At 48.4% G+C, this 22,054-nt stretch overlaps 1 protein-coding gene across 1 annotated transcript in view; it reads left to right on the top strand.

Annotated features, from left to right (window-relative positions):
* RASAL3 (RAS protein activator like 3) overlaps positions 1-22,054 on the top strand; it is a 150,907-nt gene that overhangs the window by 88,422 nt on the left and 40,431 nt on the right. Inside the window, exons 8-9 of the mRNA XM_063931662.1 lie at positions 12,709-13,233; positions 13,331-13,475. Coding sequence (XP_063787732.1) covers positions 12,709-13,233; positions 13,331-13,475 — 670 coding nt within the window. The remainder of the gene's footprint in view (positions 1-12,708; positions 13,234-13,330; positions 13,476-22,054) is intronic.

Raw genomic sequence — 22,054 nt, 5'->3', positions numbered from 1 at the left:
AGATCCCTAGAAAAAATGAGGATGTCATCCAGATACACTACCAAGCAGTCATAGAGGAGATCTCTGAAGATTTCGTTAACGAACTCTTGAAAGACGGCTGGGGAGTTGCATAGGCCAAAAGGCATTACCAGGTATTCGTAATGGCCGTCGCGGGTATTAAATGCCGTCTTCCATTCGTCCCCTGGGCGAATACGTATAAGATTGTAGGCCCCCCGTAAGTCCAACTTAGTAAATACAGTAGCTCCTTTAACACGGTCGAACAGTTCTGGAATCAGAGGTAACGGATATCTGTTCTTAATTGTTATGTCATTGAGACCTCTATAGTCAATACAGGGCCGCAACCCCCCATCCTTCTTTTTGACGAAGAAAAACCCTGCTCCGGCCGGAGATGTAGAAGACCTGATGAACCCTTTCTCCAAGTTCTCCCGTATATACTCCGACATGTCCTGTGTCTCGGGAAGTGAGAGAGGGTAAATTCGACCTCGGTGAGGAGTCTTACCGGGTACTAGCTCAATTGGACAATCCCAAGTACGATGCGGGGGCAAGGTGTCCGCCCCATGCTTACTGAAAACATCTTGAAAAGATTGGTACTCCACAGGAAGGCTGGAAGGGTTGGAAGAACAGAGAGGTCTAACTGAAGGTAAACAGTTCTGAAAGCAGTCTTGTCCCTAAGAGAGAACATCCATAGTTTGCCAATCTATGTGGGGTTTGTGTCTGATTAACCATGGAAACCCTAGGATTAGTTCATGAGAGGCTTTAGGAATTACAAGGAAAGAGATTTTTTCTGAATGGAGAACTCCGACCTTCAGCTTGAGAGGAATAGTACGAAAGGATATAATACCCTCTGGGATATAACTTCCATCCACTGCGGTAACAGAAATGGTACGATCCAAAGGAACCATTTGTATTCCAGATCGTTTGACCAAAGCTGACGTAATGAAGCTTTCGGCGGCTCCGGAGTCGAGTAGTGCAGGGATGAGAAGAGAAGAAGAAGGGAGCTCCAATTGGGTTAACAGGACAGACTCTTTCTTGGTATGTAATTCTGAGAATTCTCCTAGCTTGACCTCTCCAGCACAAACTAGGAGCGGGCGTTTCCCGGACGTAGACTGCAAGTTTTAACAAAGTGATCAGATGCACCACAATACAGGCAGAGGTTCCCTTGTCGCCGTCTCTGACGTTCTTCATTGGAGAGGTGGGAGCGATTAATCTGCATGGGTTCTTCCACAGTTGGTGATGATGGTGTTGGTGGAAGAACAACTCTAGGCTTAGGGCGATCTGACCGCAACCTCTCCATACAGCATTCTCTGTACCTCAGATCTAACTTATTGCATAAAGAAATTAGTTTATCCAACTTATCAGGTACGTCCTGAGTTGCGAGGTCATCTTTGATCTTTTCGGAGAGACCGCTCCAGAAAGCTGCAATGAGAGCCTCCTCGTTCCAGTTCAGTTCTGAGGAAAGGGTGCGAAACTGGATCACGTACTGACTGACCGTACGCATGCCCTGACGCAGGCGCAGGATCTCCAATGAGGCAGCAGAAGTCCTGCCCGGTTCGTCGAAGATTCTTCGAAAGGTGGCCATGAATTCTGGATAGTTAGATAAGATGGGATCCATCCTCTCCCACAAAGGTGAAGCCCATTCCAGCGCTTGCCCGGTAAGTAAAGAAATTATATAGGCTACTTTGGTTCGTGCTGATGGGAAGTTGGCCGACTGTAGTTTGAACTGGATTTCGCACTGGTTAAGAAACCCGTGGCATTGTTTTGGATTCCCATCAAATTTACTGGGAGGTGGCAAATGCAAACGTGGAAGTGGTACTGGTACAGGAGGAAGCAGGACCGGAGGTGCCAATGTGGGAGCAGCTGTAGATACTTGAGGTGCCGTCATGACAACACAGAAAGAATCGAGACGTTCGGACATACTCTGCATGAACTGCACGATTTGAGATTGTGTGGCCTCCTGCTTACTTAAGCGAGACCAGATATTTGCAGATGAATCCCCTCCTGAGGCCTGATCACCCGTCCAATCCATTGGGCCAGTGCTTACTGTCACGTCTGGCAGGGTTTGAGGATCCGGCAGCTGAGATTTGCCCGAGGAGGTAGCAGGCTGTGAATGAACCAGATGAGGGGGCTGGATATAGTTCCTTCGCATGGGACACAGAGCAATGAAGAACGTAGGCGGGGTTTGAGAGTCAATGGAAAGTATTTATTATGTACAGGACTGAGGTAGGGAACTGAGGCTGAAGCACAATGGTTAAAGACGTGGCTGGAGGTGAAGAACTGCGGACTGTGATTTGAAAGACGAGACTGTAGATGATGAACTGTGGAACTGTGGATGGTAGTTGAAAACGTGGCTGGAGACAAGGACTGTGGACTGTGGTTTGGAAAACGAGGCTTGAAGATAATAATCTGCAGGCTGTGGTCAGTGGTACAAAGGCGTGGCTGGTGAAGGAGATCTGTGGAGTGTGGCTTGAAAGATGAGGCAGAAGACCCGGGGCCGACTGTGCCCAAAGAGTCTAACTGGACCGGGTTTTCCAGGAGTGCTTCCACAGGCAAGAAACGGCAGGGCTGCAGCAGCAACAGAGAAACGACCAAGCAGGATCAGGAGGAACCAAGATACAGCAGGAATCCTGGGAGCACAGGCTAAAGCACCTACAACAGGGTTGTAACTTGAAGCACTGGCATCCCTGTCCTAAACCAGCCCCCTTTTATAGGGAGAGCTTCCCCTGGATTGGCTGGAAGAAACAAGAAACAGGAACTATGCTTAAAACTTGGTCTCCAACATGGCGCCGCCCAGTAATGCAGACCTTTTTGCAAAGCCACATTGCTCACTGCCCCTGGTCTCCAAGCAACGGTTCAGCAAGAGCGACCCGCTGTAGCGGCGTCCCGCCGCCACGAGCGGACCCCCCTCACCTCCGCTACTGCTGCCCACGGATCCGGCGCAGCAGCCCACCTCCGCCGCTGCCCGCACAACGCCAAGGAAGCCAGCCCCGCGGCCCCAGCGTACCGGTAAGACTCCGGACGCTGACAGTACCCCCCCTTTTGCGGGTGGACTCCGGACACCTATGTGGTTTAGTTGGAAACTTGGCATGAAATGTCCGAAGAAGTCTTGGAGCATGGACATCCTCTGCATCTACCCAAGATCTCTCCTCTGGCCCATACCCTTTCCAATCAACAAGGTACTGGATGCGACCATAACGTCTGCGAGAATCGAGGATCTTGTGTGATTTAGGCAGAGCGTCTCTGAACCGATTAAGTACCAGTGGTTTTAAGAGAGAAATAAGAAATGCATTAGGAATTCTTAACTGCGGAGGTAATTTCACTTTATAAGCCACAGGATTCAACACTCTTTCGATTGGGTAAGGCCCAATAAATCTGGGAGCAAACTTTTTTGTAGGAACCTTTAATCTTAGGTTACGTGTGGAAACCCAAACCCGATCTCCTACCTTAAGGCTTGGTACAGCTTTTCGTTTCAGATCTGCATAGGTCTTATATATCTTGGATGTCTTGAGCAAAGTCTTGTGAACTTGTTTCCAGGCTTCAGTAAATTGACGAAGTGTTGACTCTGCGGCCGGAACCTCGAGCGTAGGCAGAAGTTGGAAGTCAGGAACTCTTGGATGGTAACCATAATTAATGAAGAATGGAGAAGATTTTGTGGCAGAGTGATAAAGATTGTTATGGGCAAATTCTGCGAACGGGAGGAAGTCCAGCCAGTCGTCCTGTGAGGAGGACATGAATAAACGCAGAAAAGTCTCCAGATCCTGGTTCACTCTCTCTGTTTGACCATCCGTTTGAGGATGATATCCTGAGGAGAAGTTTCATTTCATGCCAAGAGCAGAACATAGGGATCTCCAAAACCTGGCCACAAATTGAGGACCTCTATCAGACACGATCTCCTGGGGTAGACCATGGAGTCGAAAGATCTCTGCTATAAACAATTTTGCCAACTGGGATGCAGATGGAAGATTAGCCAGAGGAACAAAGTGTGCCATCTTAGAGAATCGGTCAACTATGACCCATACGGTGTTCCGCCCACCAGACATAGGTAAATCTGTAATAAAGTCCATAGAAATATGCGTCCATGGTCTTAGTGGTACCGGCAAAGGATGGAGTAACCCGGCTGGTGGACCTTTGGGACTTTTATGCTGGGCACATTTTGGACAGGCAGCTACGAATTCCTGAACGTCAGTCCTGAGATGAGGCCACCAGTAGGAGCGTTGAATGAATTTAAGTGTCTTATGACCGCCCGCATGGCCCATGAAGGAGGAGGAGTGAGCCCATGTAAGAAGTTTTTTGCGAAGATTTGGTGCAACGAAGATCTTCCCTGGAGGAGGAAGTGGAGAGGTATTAGTTGCAGAAAAAGAGGTGGATTCCAGGATAAATTGCTCTTTTGAACGGTCAGAGGGTTCTTCTGAACTTAGGGAGCGAGATAATGCATCTGCCTTTTTGTTGAGGGAACCTGGTCTGTAACTGAGTTTAAAATTAAAACGGGTAAAGAAGAGTGCCCATCTTGCTTGGCGTGGGTTCAGACATCGGGCTGACTGTAGATACAGGAGGTTCTTGTGATCCGTGGTCACCGAAATTGGATGCTGAGCTCCCTCCAACAAATACCTCCACTCCTCAAAGGCCAACTTAATTGCCAGTAATTCCTGTTCCCCAATAGCGTAATTCTGTTCAGCGGGGGAGAATCTTCGCGAGAAGAATGCACAAGGATGGACCTTCTTGTCCTCGAAAAGCTGGGATAATACTGCTCCTACTCCTACAGTAGTGGCATCAACCTCCACCAAGAACGGACGGCTGAGATCGGGTTGTCGAAGAACTGGAGCAGTCGTGAAGGCCTCCTTTAAAGATGAAAAAGCTTCCAAAGCCTCCGGAGACCACTTGGCAGGATCAGCTCCCTTCCTAGTTAATGCGGTTATAGGAGCTATGACAGAAGAATAATTTTGAATGAATCTTCGGTAGAAGTTAGCAAACCCCAGGAAACGTTGAATTCCTTTAAGGGTAGCTGGAAGTGCCCAATCCTGAATCGCCTGGACTTTAGCGGGGTCCATCTGTAACCTCTGCCCTGAAAGAATGTAACCGAGGAATGGAATCGTGGGTACTTCAAAGGTGCACTTCTCTAACTTACAGAATAACTGATTCCTTCGTAAACGAGTTAACACTTCTTTGACTTGTTCCCGGTGGGTCTTCAGATCCCTAGAAAAAATGAGGATGTCATCCAGATACACTACCAAGCAGTCATAGAGGAGATCTCTGAAGATTTCGTTAACGAACTCTTGAAAGACGGCTGGGGCGTTGCATAGGCCAAAAGGCATTACCAGGTATTCGTAATGGCCGTCGCGGGTATTAAATGCCATCTTCCATTCGTCCCCTGGGCGAATACGTATAAGATTGTAGGCCCCCCGTAAGTCAAACTTAGTAAATACAGTAGCTCCTTTAACACGGTCGAACAGTTCTGGAATCAGAGGTAACGGATATCTGTTCTTAATTGTTATGTCATTGAGACCTCTATAGTCAATACAGGGCCGCAACCCCCCATCCTTCTTTTTGACGAAGAAAAACCCTGCTCCGGCCGGAGATGTAGAAGACCTGATGAACCCTTTCTCCAAGTTCTCCCGTATATACTCCGACATGTCCTGTGTCTCGGGAAGTGAGAGAGGGTAAATTCGACCTCGGTGAGGAGTCTTACCGGGTACTAGCTCAATTGGACAATCCCAAGTACGATGCGGGGGCAAGGTGTCCGCCCCATGCTTACTGAAAACATCTTGAAAAGATTGGTACTCCACAGGAAGGCTGGAAGGGTTGGAAGAACAGAGAGGTCTAACTGAAGGTAAACAGTTCTGAAAGCAGTCTTGTCCCTAAGAGAGAACATCCATAGTTTGCCAATCTATGTGGGGATTGTGTCTGATTAACCATGGAAACCCTAGGATTAGTTCATGAGAGGCTTTAGGAATTACAAGGAAAGAGATTTTTTCTGAATGGAGAACTCCGACCTTCAGCTTGAGAGGAATAGTACGAAAGGATATAATACCCTCTGGGATATAACTTCCATCCACTGCGGTAACAGAAATGGTACGATCCAAAGGAACCATTTGTATTCCAGATCGTTTGACCAAAGCTGACGTAATGAAGCTTTCGGCGGCTCCGGAGTCGAGTAGTGCAGGGAAGAGAAGAGAAGAAGAAGGGAGCTCCAATTGGGTTAACAGGACAGACTCTTTCTTGGTATGTAATTCTGAGAATTCTCCTAGCTTGACCTCTCCAGCACAAACTAGGAGCGGGCGTTTCCCGGACGTAGACTGCAAGTTTTAACAAAGTGATCAGATGCACCACAATACAGGCAGAGGTTCCCTTGTCGCCGTCTCTGACGTTCTTCATTGGAGAGGTGGGAGCGATTAATCTGCATGGGTTCTTCCACAGTTGGTGATGATGGTGTTGGTGGAAGAACAACTCTAGGCTTAGGGCGATCTGACCGCAACCTCTCCATACAGCATTCTCTGTACCTCAGATCTAACTTATTGCATAAAGAAATTAGTTTATCCAACTTATCAGGTACGTCCTGAGTTGCGAGGTCATCTTTGATCTTTTCGGAGAGACCGCTCCAGAAAGCTGCAATGAGAGCCTCCTCGTTCCAGTTCAGTTCTGAGGAAAGGGTGCGAAACTGGATCACGTACTGACTGACCGTACGCATGCCCTGACGCAGGCGCAGGATCTCCAATGAGGCAGCAGAAGTCCTGCCCGGTTCGTCGAAGATTCTTCGAAAGGTGGCCATGAATTCTGGATAGTTAGATAAGATGGGATCCATCCTCTCCCACAAAGGTGAAGCCCATTCCAGCGCTTGCCCGGTAAGTAAAGAAATTATATAGGCTACTTTGGTTCGTGCTGATGGGAAGTTGGCCGACTGTAGTTTGAACTGGATTTCGCACTGGTTAAGAACCCCGTGGCATTGTTTTGGATTCCCATCAAATTTACTGGGAGGTGGCAAATGCAAACGTGGAAGTGGTACTGGTACAGGAGGAAGCAGGACCGGAGGTGCCAATGTGGGAACAGCTGTAGATACTTGAGGTGCCGTCATGACAACACAGAAAGAATCGAGACGTTCGGACATACTCTGCATGAACTGCACGATTTGAGATTGTGTGGCCTCCTGCTTACTTAAGCGAGACCAGATATTTGCAGATGAATCCCCTCCTGAGGCCTGATCACCCGTCCAATCCATTGGGCCAGTGCTTACTGTCACGTCTGGCAGGGTTTGAGGATCCGGCAGCTGAGATTTGCCCGAGGAGGTAGCAGGCTGTGAATGAACCAGATGAGGGGGCTGGATATAGTTCCTTCGCATGGGACACAGAGCAATGAAGAACGTAGGCGGGGTTTGAGAGTCAATGGAAAGTATTTATTATGTACAGGACTGAGGTAGGGAACTGAGGCTGAAGCACAATGGTTAAAGACGTGGCTGGAGGTGAAGAACTGCGGACTGTGATTTGAAAGACGAGACTGTAGATGATGAACTGTGGAACTGTGGATGGTAGTTGAAAACGTGGCTGGAGACAAGGACTGTGGACTGTGGTTTGGAAAACGAGGCTTGAAGATAATAATCTGCAGGCTGTGGTCAGTGGTACAAAGGCGTGGCTGGTGAAGGAGATCTGTGGAGTGTGGCTTGAAAGACGAGGCAGAAGACTCGGGGCCGACTGTGCCCAAACAGTCTAACTGGACCGGGTTTTCCAGGAGTGCTTCCACAGGCAAGAAACGGCAGGGCTGCAGCAGCAACAGAGAAACGACCAAGCAGGATCAGGAGGAACCAAGATACAGCAGGAATCCTGGGAGCACAGGCTAAAGCACCTACAACAGGGTTGTAACTTGAAGCACTGGCATCCCTGTCCTAAACCAGCCCCCTTTTATAGGGAGAGCTTCCCCTGGATTGGCTGGAAGAAACAAGAAACAGGAACTATGCTTAAAACTTGGTCTCCAACATGGCGCCGCCCAGTAATGCAGACCTTTTTGCAAAGCCACATTGCTCACTGCCCCTGGTCTCCAAGCAACGGTTCAGCAAGAGCGACCCGCTGTAGCGGCGTCCCGCCGCCACGAGCGGACCCCCTCACCTCCGCTACTGCTGCCCACGGATCCGGCGCAGCAGCCCACCTCCGCCGCTGCCCGCACAACGCCAAGGAAGCCAGCCCCGCGGCCCCAGCGTACCGGTAAGACTCCGGACGCTGACAGTACCCCCCCCTTTTGCGGGTGGACTCCGGACACCTATGTGGTTTAGTTGGAAACTTGGCATGAAATGTCCGAAGAAGTCTTGGAGCATGGACATCCTCTGCATCTACCCAAGATCTCTCCTCTGGCCCATACCCTTTCCAATCAACAAGGTACTGGATGCGACCATAACGTCTGCGAGAATCGAGGATCTTGTGAATCTCAAATTCATCTCCATGTGCTGATTGGATCTTGGGTAATTTAGGCAGAGCGGCTCTGAACCGATTAAGTACCCCCTCACCTCCGCTACTGCTGCCCACGGATCCGGCGCAGCAGCCCACCTCCGCCGCTGCCCGCACAACGCCAAGGAAGCCAGCCCCGCGGCCCCAGCGTACCGGTAAGACTCCGGACGCTGACAGACCCCCGGGTATCCCCAAGGTTGGCCGAAGCTTCCCCCTGGGGATCGAAACAGCCTCTGGCCCTCCCCAAAAGGAGAGGGCCTCGGCAACTAGGAGAGAGGGTGGCCCATAAGGGTCTCTCCTAAACCCCAACAAAAAAACTGTGACGTGACTTACAGAAAACATAAATAAGGGCAGTTTAGTGAAAAATAGTGCGAAACACGTGAATAAATAAATAAGCCCCAGCCAGAAGGCCGGGTGGGGGGGGGGGGGGTAGGGGTATAAAAAAGTATCCCTGCCCTAGCCAACAGGCCAGGGCAAAGGATAGTGGGTGCAGACAGGAAGGGTTGAAGTGTTCTGTGCTAAAGTGCCCTAGTGCAATGGTGGTCTGAATCCCCAGTGCATTTCAGGCACCCCTGTCCCTTCCAGTTCCAGGGGCACAAAACACCTCGAGCTTCAAGCTGCTCCTGACCCCTCAGCCAGACCAAGCTTCATACTCACTCTGTGCCAGGGTCAACCCCCAGTACGAGAGCAGATACTAGACCAGGCCATTCCCGCTCCACGTAAGGGGTCTTATTTCAACCCCTAAGAAGGCAACGGATGCTAAGGACAGTTTTTCTCCACTCTTGACCAGAGGCCTTGCCACACCCCGGCATGGTACTCCACAAGGTGTTTCTCCATTCCACACTAGGGACCTCTCACGCTCCCAGTGTAAGAACAGGTACTCCACCAAGTGTTTCCCTTGAGCAAGTACTACACTTGATCTTAGTCAAAAGGCCGAGAGTCCACTCTTAATGATCCAGATGCTTATAAACAAACCATTACTATCCCAAGTGATTTGGCAGAAATCTAAGGGCACTTGAGAAAACTGAGGTGCACTGTATGATTAAAGCAAGTTCTGCAATGCACCGTGGGGCTTATGTAAATTATATCCACAGACAATGGAATTGCACTAATTTTGAAGCGGGATCACCAGACTATGGGGGTAATTCAGACCTGATCATAGCAGCAAATTTGTTAGCAGTTGGGCAAAACCATGTGCACTGCAGGTGGGGCAGATATAACATGTGCAGAGAGAGTTAGATTTGGGTGGGGTGTATTCAAACTGAAATCTAAATTGCAGTGTAAAAAAAAAGCAGCCAGTATTTATCCTGCACAGAAACAAAATAACCCACCCAAATCTAACTCTCACATGTTATATCTGCCTCCCCTGCAGTGCACATGGTTTTGCCCATCTGCTAATAAATTTGCTGCTACGATCAGGGGGTTTATTTACTAATATTCGTGTTTGAGTCGGTTTGGGTAGAGTTTAAACTCATTTTTTATCGGGTGCATTTTCCTGCAACTTTTTGAATCTATGGAGGTCATTCCGAGTTGTTCGCTCGCAAGGCGATTTTAGCAGAGTTGCTCACGCTAAGCCGCCGCCTACTGGGAGTGAATCTTAGCATCTTAAAATTGCGAACGACGTATTCGCAATTTTGCGATTACAAACTTCTTAGCAGTTTCAGAGTAGCTTCAGACTTACTCGGCATCTGCTATCAGTTCAGTGCTTGTCGTTCCTGGTTTGACGTCACAAACACACCCAGCGTTCGCCCAGACACTCCCCCGTTTCTCCAGCCACTCCTGCGTTTTTTCCGGAAACGGTAGCGTTTTTTCCCACACGCCCATAAAACGGCCTGTTTCCGCCCAGAAACACCCATTTCCTGTCAATCACACTACGATCGCCTGAGCGAAGAAAAAGCCGTGAGTAAAAATCCTAACTTCATAGCAAATTTACTTGGCGCAGTCGCAGTGCGGACATTGCGCATGCGCACTAAGCGGAAAATCGCTGCGATGCGATGAAATTTACCGAGCGAACAACTTGGAATGAGGGCCTATCTACGATAATTTACTAAGCTGCCGAGTTTTTCCGATGTCGATGTGATTCGTATTGTCGGGCAGTGTTTTACGGGAGTGATTAGTAAAACACTGCCGGACAGAACACAATGAATCCCGGCCGGATCTGTGAGATCCATGCAGGGCTTCATTGTGTGCATTATGACAGGTGATGAAAGGGTTAAAAAAAAAAAAAAATTGCGTGAGGTCCCCCCTCCTATGCGTAACCAGCCTCAGGCTCTTTGAGCTGGTCCTGGTTGTAAAAATACAGGGGAAAAAAAGACATAGGGGTCCCCCGTATTTTTAACACCAGCACCGGGCTCCACTAGTCAGAGAGTTAATGCCACAGCCGGGGGACACTTTTATATTAGCATTACATCCCCAACTAGTCACCCCTGGCTGGAGGGGGGTAATCCCTTGATTTAAGGGGTCCCCACTCCTCCAGGGTACCCCGCCAGGGGTGACTAGTTGGGGATGTAATGCCAGGGCCGCAGGGACCAATATAAAAGTTGAGCATTCAGAGACAAACACCCAAATACGAATGAATAGAAAATTCCCGTGTTGTATGAACAAACATCCGTGTTTGACCGATGGTCTATTAATTCGTATTTCTGATCTCTGCCATGAAAACCAACACTGCCGAGATTTGTGCTTAGTAAATTCCTGTTTTGCCACTTAGAAAAAAAAAATCGGACAAAATCGGGACTTTAGTAAATAAACCCCCAGGTCTGAATTAGGCCCCATGCACAGAAGACTTTACACACCACTTTTGTTACCTATATCCGTCACCTCAGTTCTAGGACCCTCCTCTACCCATTATTTGTTACCAAGCTTTATTACAGCATATGGGGGCAGATGCATTAAGCCTGGAGAAGTGATAAAGCAGTGATAAATGCTAGGTGATAACGCACCAGCCAATCAGCTCATAACTGTTCATTTACATATTGGAGCTGATTAGCTGGTGTGTAATCACCTTGCATTTATCACTGCTTTATCACTTCTCCAGGCTTAATACATCTGCCCCAATATTCAAAAAGTGGTACCAATAATAACACACGCAATGAGATGCAGTTATTAGAGCGGCACCATAATGTTATGACATGCAAAATGTAGACAATCTCTGAATATTCAAAAGGTCAACATCTGCCTAGAGGGTTACGGTAAGAGAGAGTGAGAGTTAGTGTTAGACACATGGGGGGGCGGTGAGGCACTAGATGGAGGATTGGGCTACGGGGGGGTTTGGGTTAGGCACATGGAGGGAGGCTAGGGTTTGGTTAAGTGGGTGAGGCTAGGGTTGGGCTACGGTGGAGGAGGTTAGGGTTTGGCACTAGAGGGAGGGTTGGGCGTAAGGATTAGGGTTAGTGATAGGGTCAGTATACTCACTGACTTGCCAATTCATCACATGACCCAACCAGAACTGACAGTCACATGACTGCCGGGTCCAAAAGACGCTGCTGCACCCGTCACCGTTGGGCCATCAGGGACGTTACGTCAACATTCTATCATGTCAATATTTAATCAGTGCTAACGTGCTGCGTAGCAACATTATGACCATGTTGACATTCTCATGTTGCCATCATGAATGTAGATAAATCATACCACGCCACAATAAAACAACTGCAATCACAAATCATTTTCAACTTAATTTACTAACTACAAATGTATAGGATCAGGCAAATACAAAATTGTGTCTTGACTTTGGCAAAAGACATCTAAAACAACACGAGCCTACACACAGTCAGGTTTATTACCGGAAGCTCAAAGTACTGTATAGATAATGTTTTGCAATGGCATAACTATCATGGGAGCAGAGCGGTGGCTACAGAACCTGGTGGTAAGACCAACAATGACAGGTTTCCCCACGAGGCCACTGCTTCCTCCTCTGCTGTCTCAGCAGCAGGCATCAGAGATCACCTAGAGCTGTAGAACTCTTGTCTATGATCTTATTGCAGCAGCTGTTAACATTTTAACAGTATATTAAACTTTCAGTAAAAACATTGCTGGATGAAGGTCATTGTAGACAACTAGCAGGTGAGGCTGAGTGGTATACACGAAGCAAGTTACTAATGTAATGTCATTCTGGATAGTAATGGCCCTACTTGTGTAATGTTACAAATAAAGGATGATCATAGAAGAATAGTATGGTTGCATTTTAGGCCACTTTGTACAGCACTGGTGTTGTAACCACTGTCCATTATAAATATATACATTGAAGAAGCCATGCTACTGACATACATATTTTTTTGCACAGGACAACTGTGAACGTGAAGAATCTTCCCTCAGTCTGTGGATCCATGAGGCCAAAGGTCTTTCAAATTCTGGTCCTGGCTCCCGTGGTCGTTACTTCTGCGAGGTCCACCTGGATGGCTCTCTTTATGGTCGGACCTCAAGCAAGTCAGCTGAGGCTGGGGTGGTATTTTGGGGCGAGAGCTTTAATTTACGGGACTTGCCCTTTTCTTCAGGCCACGTTGCCCTTCATTTACTACGAGAGGGGAAGGAGGCTACAGGTGTGGGGACTGTGACATTGGCACTGGAAGGCATGAAGGAGGGAGTGGAGAGATGGGTACCTCTTGGTGGAGAAGTGACACTGAGGGTACGAGGCAGATACAGGAAGCTTTGTGTTCTGCCCCTGGTGCAGTACAAGGAGTTTGCAGAGTACCTTACATGGAGATATCTGAAACTGAGCAGAGCAATGGAACCCATTCTGAGTGCTCGGGAGAAAGAAGAGGTGGGGAGGTCACTGATTTATGTCCTACAGAGCACTGGCCAGGCCAAGGTGAGATGCGCATGTGTTAGAACTTTAACAAACTAATATTGTGCCTGTGTACTATTAAGGCTGAGCCAAATTGTCCCATTTCACTTTTTTCCTATAGGAGTTCTTGGTGGACCTAGGAGTAGCTGAGATTTCTCGTTATGATGTCCAAGACTCATTGATATTCCGTGAAAACACCATTGTTACAAAGGCTATAGAAGAGTATATGAAAATGGTGGGACAGACGTATCTGCAGGAGACCCTTGGTATGGAGCTGGTCTCCGAGGGGTATATTCAATTGTTTGAAAAGTCAGTTGGGTGTCTGTTTTTTCCTAACTAATAGACAGGGAAAAAACAGACACCAAACTGACTTTTCAAACATTTGAATTCCCCCCCAGAGAGTAGATATAATATATCAGGTGCAAATTGTCAGTCAAAGTTGGTAGCTGTCTCTGACAAAACAAGACTTGGTGCCACAAAATGATCATTAAACTTAAGGCCCATACACACTAGACGAGAAAGTAAAATATCTCGCTCAGAAGGGCCAAACTGAGCGAGATCTTTTACAATCTCGTCCAGTGTGTACACTCAATGTCATTAACGATACCCGCTCCGAACATGTACAGACGAAGGAGGTCCTCGTTAACGACAGCCATGCTGCAGATACAGCATGGGTGTCGTTCCCCCCTGCCGCCGCCCCCTTCCCTGCTGGCATCGCCAAGTGTGTATGCACTTGCCGATGGCGGCACCCACGCCGGGTCCCCACTGCAAATATCGGGATCGTGTAGTGTGTATGGGGCTTTAGTTTACCACCTGTTTTCAGTATGCTGGGCCTTCAGGTTACAACAGGCTTGTATTAGTAGGGGAGAGCCACTGCTTTTCCTGTCAGCCTGGGTCTGAGATAGACATACTATATCTAAGTCCAATTTTCAGGCGTTTCAATTTTCAGGAATTATGTGAGCTCCGTAAAGGCGTAAAGGACTAGGAGCAAATAAGTCAAGAGACCAGAGACTGCAGTCTTTGATCCTACATCATTTTGCTGAATTTTGAATGCGTTATGTGGATGATGGTTATAGGTTTTTTTTTGTTTTTCTCTGACGTCCTAGTGGATGCTGGGAACTCCGTAAGGACCATGGGGAATAGCGGCTCCGCAGGAGACTGGGCACAACTAAAGAAAGCTTTTAGGTCACCTGGTGTGCACTGGCTCCTCCCACTATGACCCTCCTCCAAGCCTCAGTTAGATTTTGTGCCCGGCCGAGGTTGGATGCACACTAGGGGCTCTCCTGAGCTTCTAGAAAGAAAGTATATAATTAGGTTTTTTATTTTACAGTGAGACCTGCTGGCAACAGGCTCACTGCAGCGAGGGACTAAGGGGAGAAGAAGCGAACCTACCTGCTTGCAGCTAGCTTGGGCTTCTTAGGCTACTGGACACCATTAGCTCCAGAGGGATCGACCGCATGGAACTGGCCTTGGTGTTCGGTCCCGGAGCCGCGCCGCCGTCCCCCTTACAGAGCCAGAAGTAAGAAGAGGTCCGGAAAATCGGCGGCAGAAGACATCAGTCTTCACCAAGGTAGCGCACAGCACTGCAGCTGTGCGCCATTGCTCCTCATACACACTTCACACTCCGGTCACTGAGGGTGCAGGGCGCTAGGGCGGGGCGCCCTGAGCAGCAATAAAAACACCTTGGCTGGCAAAAATACCACAATATATAGCCCCAGAGGCTATATATGTGATAATTACCCCTGCCAGAATCCATAAAAAAGCGGGAGAATAGTCCGCGAAAAAAGGGGCGGAGCTATCTCCTTCAGCACACTGGCGCCATTTCTCCCTCACAGCTCCGCTGGAAGGAAGCTCCCTGGCTCTCCCCTGCAGTCTACACTACAGAAAAGGGTAAAAAAGAGAGGGGGGGCACTAAATTTAGGCGCAGTATATATAACAGCAGCTATAGGGGACATAATTCAGTTAGTCCCTGCATTATATAGCGCTCTGGTGTGTGCTGGCATACTCTCACTCTGTCTCCCCAAAGGGCTTTTGTGGGTCCTGTCCTCTGTTAGAGCATTCCCTGTGTGTGTGCGGTGTGTCGGTACGGCTGTGTCGACATGTTTGATGAGGATAATGATGTGGAGGCGGAGCAGATGCCTATAGATGGGATGTCACCCACTGCGGGGCAGACACCTGAGTGGATGGACTTATGCAAGGAATTGCGTGCACGTGTCGACTCCTTACACAAAAATTTTTACGACATGCCAAATGCAGGACAGCCGGCTTCTCAGCTCGTGCCTGTCCAGGCGTCTCAAAGGCCATCGGGGGCTCTAAAACGCCCGCTACCTCAGATGGCAGACGCGGATGTCGACACGGATACTGACACCAGTGTCGACGACGATGAGTCTAGTCTAATGTCCACTAAGGCCATTCGTTGCATGATTGAAGCAATGAAAGAGGTGTTACAAATTTCTGATATAAACCCAGGTACCACTAAAAAGGGTATTATGTTTGGGGAGAAAAAACTACCCGTAGTTTTTCCCCCATCAGAGGAATGAAATGAAGTGTGTGAAGAAGCGTGGGCTTTCCCTGATAAAAGATTGGTAATCTCTAAGAAGTTACTAATGGCGTTCCCTTTCCCGCCAGAGGATAGATCACGTTGGGAGACACCACCTAGGGTGGATAAAGCGCTCACACGTTTGTCAAAAAAGGTGGCACTACCGTCTCCGGATACGGCCGCCCTCAAGGAACCTGCTGATAGAAAGCAGGAGGCGATCCTGAAGTCTGTATATACACACTCAGGCATTATACTTAGACCAGCTATTGCGTCAGCATGGATGTGCAGTGCTGCCGCTGCGTGGTCAGATTCCCTGTCAGAAAATATTGACACCCTAGACAGGGACACTATTCTGCTAACCATAGAGCATATAAAAGACTCAGTCTTATACATGAGAGATGCACAGAGGGAGATCTGCCGGCTGGCATCTAAAATAAGTGCATTGTCCATTTCTGCTAGGAGAGGCTTATGGACTCGCCAGTGGACAGGGGATGCAGATTCAAAAAGGCACATGGAAGTTTTGCCTTATAAGGGTGAGGAGTTATTCGGGGATGGTCTCTCAGACCTAGTTTCCACAGCAACTGCTGGGAAGTCAGCATTTTTACTAGAGATGAGCGGGTTCGGTTCCTCGGAATCCGAACCCGCCCGAACTTCATTTTTTTTTACACGGGGCCGAGCGACTCGGATCTTCCCGCCTTGCTCGGTTAACCCGAGCGCGCCCGAACGTCATCATCCCGCTGTCGGATTCTCGCGAGGCTCGGATTCTATCGCGAGACTCGGATTCTATATAAGGAGCCGCGCATCGCCGCCATTTTCACACGTGCATTGAGATTCATAGGGAGAGGACGTGGCTGGCGTCCTCTCCGTTTATAGAGAAGAGAGTGAGACTAGAGTAGAGAGAGACACAGTAGTAATTTTGGGGAGCATTAGGAGGAGTACTACTACTACTTGCTGAAGTGATAGATAGATAGTGTGACTGTATAATGTATATCTGACTTGTGGGGGAGACACTGACAGTGGGGAGCAGTTAGAGTCTGAGAGCAGGACTCAGGAGTACATATAACGTACAGTGCACACTTTTGCTGCCAGAGTGCCACACTGCCATTGTGACCACACTGACCACCAGTATAATATATATTGTGATTGTCTGCTTAGGAGTACTACTTGCAAGTTGCTGATAGTGTGACCAGTGACCTGACCACCAGTTTAATATATATATATATATATATATATATATATATAATTGTATATAATATATATATATATATAATATTGTATACCACCTACCCGGTTTTTTTTTTTCTTTCTTCTTCTTTATACATACTACTATAGTAGCTTACTGTAGCAGTCTGCGGTGCTGCTGAGCTGACAGTGTCCAGCAGGTCCGTCATCAGTCATTACATAATAAATATATATACCTGTCCGGCTGCAGTACTAGTGATATTATATATATATATATTGATTTCATCTCATTATCATCCAGTCTATATTAGCAGCAGACACAGTACGGTAGTCCACGGCTGTAGCTACCTCTGTGTCGGCAGTCGCTCGTCCATCCATAATTGTATACCACCTACCCGTGGTTTTTTTTTTCTTTCTTCTTTATACATACTACTATAGTAGCTTACTGTAGCAGTCTGCGGTGCTGCTGAGCTGACAGTGTCCAGCAGGTCCGTCATCAGTCATTACATAATAAATATATCTACCTGTCCGGCTGCAGTACTAGTGTGATATTATATATATATATATTGATTTCATCTCATTATCATCCAGTCTATATTAGCAGCAGACACAGTACGGTAGTCCACGGCTGTAGCTACCTCTGTGTCGGCAGTCGCTCGTCCATCCATAATTGTATACCACCTACCCGTGGTTTTTTTTTTTTCTTTCTTCTTTATACATACTACTATAGTAGCTTACTGTAGCAGTCTGCGGTGCTGCTGAGCTGACAGTGTCCAGCAGGTCCGTCATCAGTCATTACATAATAAATATATCTACCTGTCCGGCTGCAGTACTAGTGTGATATTATATATATATATATTGATTTCATCTCATTATCATCCAGTCTATATTAGCAGCAGACACAGTACGGTAGTCCACGGCTGTAGCTACCTCTGTGTCGGCAGTCGCTCGTCCATCCATAATTGTATACCACCTACCCGTGGTTTTTTTTTTTCTTTCTTCTTTATACATACTACTATAGTAGCTTACTGTAGGGCCCAAGGACAATTCCATCTTGCACCTCTTTTTTCTTTAATTTTTCTTTGCGTCATGTGCTGTTTGGGGAGTGTTTTTTGGAAGGGCCATCCTGCGTGACACTGCAGTGCCACTCCTAGATGGGCCAGGTGTTTGTGTCGGCCACTAGGGTCGCTTATCTTACTCACACAGCTACCTCATTGCGCCTCTTTTTTTCTTTGCGTCATGTGCTGTTTGGGGAGTGTTTTTTGGAAGGGCCATCCTGCGTGACACTGCAGTGCCACTCCTAGATGGGCCCGGTGTTTGTGTCGGCCACTAGGGTCGCTTATCTTACTCACACAGCTACCTCATTGCGCCTCTTTTTTTCTTTGCGTCATGTGCTGTTTGGGGAGTGTTTTTTGGAAGGGCCATCCTGCGTGACACTGCAGTGCCACTCCTAGATGGGCCCGGTGTTTGTGTCGGCCACTAGGGTCGCTTATCTTACTCACACAGCTACCTCATTGCGCCTCTTTTTTTCTTTGCGTCATGTGCTGTTTGGGGAGTGTTTTTTGGAAGGGCCATCCTGCGTGACACTGCAGTGCCACTCCTAGATGGGCCAGGTGTTTGTGTCGGCCACTAGGGTCGCTTATCTTACTCACACAGCTACCTCATTGCGCCTCTTTTTTTCTTTGCGTCATATGCTGTTTGGGGAGTGTTTTTTGGAAGGGCCATCCTGCGTGACACTGCAGTGCCACTCCTAGATGGGCCCGGTGTTTGTGTCGGCCACTAGGGTCGCTTATCTTACTCACACAGCTACCTCATTGCGCCTCTTTTTTTCTTTGCGTCATGTGCTGTTTGGGGAGTGTTTTTTGGAAGGGCCATCCTGCGTGACACTGCAGTGCCACTCCTAGATGGGCCCGGTGTTTGTGTCGGCCACTAGGGTCGCTTATCTTACTCACACAGCTACCTCATTGCGCCTCTTTTTTTCTTTGCGTCATGTGCTGTTTGGGGAGTGTTTTTTGGAAGGGCCATCCTGCGTGACACTGCAGTGCCACTCCTAGATGGGCCAGGTGTTTGTGTCGGCCACTAGGGTCGCTTAGCTTACTCACACAGCTACCTCATTGTGCCTCTTTTTTTCTTTGCGTCATGTGCTGTTTGGGGAGTGTTTTTTGGAAGGGCCATCCTGCGTGACACTGCAGTGCCACTCCTAGATGGGCCCGGTGTTTGTGTCGGCCACTAGGGTCGCTTATCTTACTCACACAGCTACCTCATTGCGCCTCTTTTTTTCTTTGCGTCATGTGGTTTGGGGAGTGTTTTTTGGAAGGGCCATCCTGCGTGACACTGCAGTGCCACTCCTAGATGGGCCCGGTGTTTGTGTCGGCCACTAGGGTCGCTTAGCTTAGTCATCCAGCGACCTCGGTGCAAATTTTAGGACTAAAAATAATATTGTGAGGTGTGAGGTATTCAGAATAGACTGAAAATGAGTGGAAATTATGGTTTTTGAGGTTAATAATACTTTGGGATCAAAATGACCCCCAAATTCTATGATTTAAGCTGTTTTTTAGTGTTTTTTGAAAATAACACCCGAATCCAAAACACACCCGAATCCGACAAAAAAAATTTGGTGAGGTTTTGCCAAAACGCGGTCGAACCCAAAACACGGCCGCGGAACCGAACCCAAAACCAAAACACAAAACCCGAAAAATTTCAAGTGCACATCTCTAATTTTTACCCCATGTTCCCTCACAGCCTAAAAAGGTGCCGTTTTATCAGGTACAGTCCTTTCGGACTCAGAAAAACAGGCGTGGAAAAGGCGGGTCCTTTCTGTCCAGAGGCAGAGGTAGGGGAAAAAGGCTGCAACAAACAGCAGGTTCCCAGGAGCAAAAGTCCTCCCCCGCTTCTTCCAAGTCCGCCGCATGACGGTGGGGCTCCACAGGCGGCGCCAGGTTCGGTGGGGGGCCGCCTCAAAAATTTCAGCGATCAGTGGGCTCGCTCACAGGTGGATCCCTGGATCCTGCATATAGTATCTCAAGGGTACAAACTGGAATTCGAGGCGTCTCCACCCCACCGGTTCCTAAAATCTGCCTTGCCGACAACTCCCTCAGGCAGGGAGGCTGTGCTAGAGGCAATTCACAAGCTGTATTCCCAGCAGGTGATAGTCAAGGTGCCCCTACTTCAACAAGGACGGGGTTACTATTCCACACTGTTTGTGGTACCGAAACCGGACGGTTCGGTGAGACCCATTTTAAATTTGAAATCCTTGAACACATACATAAAAAAATTCAAGTTCAAGATGGAATCGCTCAGGGCGGTTATTGCAAGCCTGGACGAGGGGGATTACATGGTATCCCTGGACATCAAGGATGCTTACCTGCATGTCCCTATTTACTATCCTCACCAGGAGTACCTCAGATTTGTGGTACAGGATTGCCATTACCAATTCCAGACGCTGCCGTTTGGACTCTCCACGGCACCGAGGGTATTTACCAAAGTAATGGCGGAAATGATGATACTCCTTCGAAGAAAGGGAGTTTTAATTATCCCGTACTTGGACGATCTCCTAATAAAGGCGAGGTCCAAGGAGCAGTTGTTGGTGGGAGTAGCACTATCTCAGGAGGTGCTACACCAGCACGGTTGGATTCTGAATATTCCAAAATCACAGCTGGTTCCGACGACACGTCTACTGTTCCTGGGTATGATTCTGGATACAGTCCAGAAAAAAGTGTTTCTCCCGGAGGAGAAAGCCAAGGAGCTGTCATCTCTAGTCAGAGACCTCCTGAAACAGAAACAGGTATCGGTGCATCACTGCACGCGGGTCCTGGGAAAGATGGTGGCTTCTTACGAAGCAATTCCTTTCGGCAGGTTCCATGCCAGAATCTTTCAGTGGGACCTGTTGGACCAATGGTCCGGATCGCATCTTCAGATGCATCGCCTAATAACCCTGTCTCCAAGAACCAGGGTGTCTCTGCTGTGGTGGCTGCAGAGTGCTCATCTTCTAGAGGGCCGCAGATTCGGCATACAGGACTGGGTCCTGGTGACCACGGATGCCAGCCTTCGAGGCTGGGGGGCAGTCACACAGGGAAGAAACTTCCAAGGACTATGGTCGAATCAGGAGACTTCCCTACACATAAATATTCTGGAACTAAGGGTCATTTACAATGCCCTAAGTCAGGCAAAATCCCTGCTTCTACACCAGCCGGTACTGATCCAGTCAGACAACATCACGGCAGTCGCCCATGTAAATCGACAGGGCGGCACAAGAAGCAGGATGGCAATGGCAGAAGCCACAAGGATTCTCCGATGGGCGGAAAATCACGTTCTAGCACTGTCAGCAGTGTTCATTCCGGGAGTGGACAACTGGGAAGCAGACTTTCTTAGCAGGCACGACCTCCACCCGGGAGAGTGGGGACTTCATCCAGAAGTCTTCACGCTGATTGTAAATCGTTGGGAACGGCCACAGGTGGACATGATGGCGTCCCGCCTAAACAAAAAACTAGAGAGATATTGCGCCAGGTCAAGGGACCCTCAGGCGATAGCTGTGGACGCCCTAGTGACACCGTGGGTGTACCAGTCAGTTTATGTGTTCCCTCCTCTGCCTCTCATACCAAAGGTACTGAGAATAATAAGAAAACGAGGAGAAAGAACAATACTCGTGGTTCCGGATTGGCCAAGACGAGCGTGGTACCCGGAACTTCAAGAGATGATCTCAGAGGACCCATGGCCTCTGCCGCTCAGACAGGACCTGCTGCAGCAGGGGCCCTGTCTGTTCCAAGACTTACCGCGGCTGCGTTTGACGGCATGGCGGTTGAACGCCGGATCCTGAAGGAAAAGGGCATTCCGGAGGAAGTCATTCCTACGCTGATTAAAGCCAGGAAAGATGTAACTGCAAAGCATTATCACCGCATATGGCGGAAATATGTTGCTTGGTGTGAGGCCAAAAAGGCCCCAACAGAAGAATTTCAACTAGGTCGATTTCTGCATTTCCTATAAGCAGGAGTGACTATGGGCCTGAAATTAGGCTCCATTAAGGTACAGATCTCGGCTCTGTCGATTTTCTTCCAGAAAGAACTAGCTTCACTACCTGAAGTTCAGACGTTTGTGAAAGGAGTGCTGCATATTCAGCCCCCGTTT

Source organism: Pseudophryne corroboree, chromosome 6, assembly GCF_028390025.1.
Source record: "Pseudophryne corroboree isolate aPseCor3 chromosome 6, aPseCor3.hap2, whole genome shotgun sequence".
NCBI lineage: Eukaryota > Metazoa > Chordata > Amphibia > Anura > Myobatrachidae > Pseudophryne > Pseudophryne corroboree.
The sequence above is the reverse complement of the archived record's forward strand: the minus strand, read 5'-3'. Positions and strand labels throughout refer to the sequence as shown.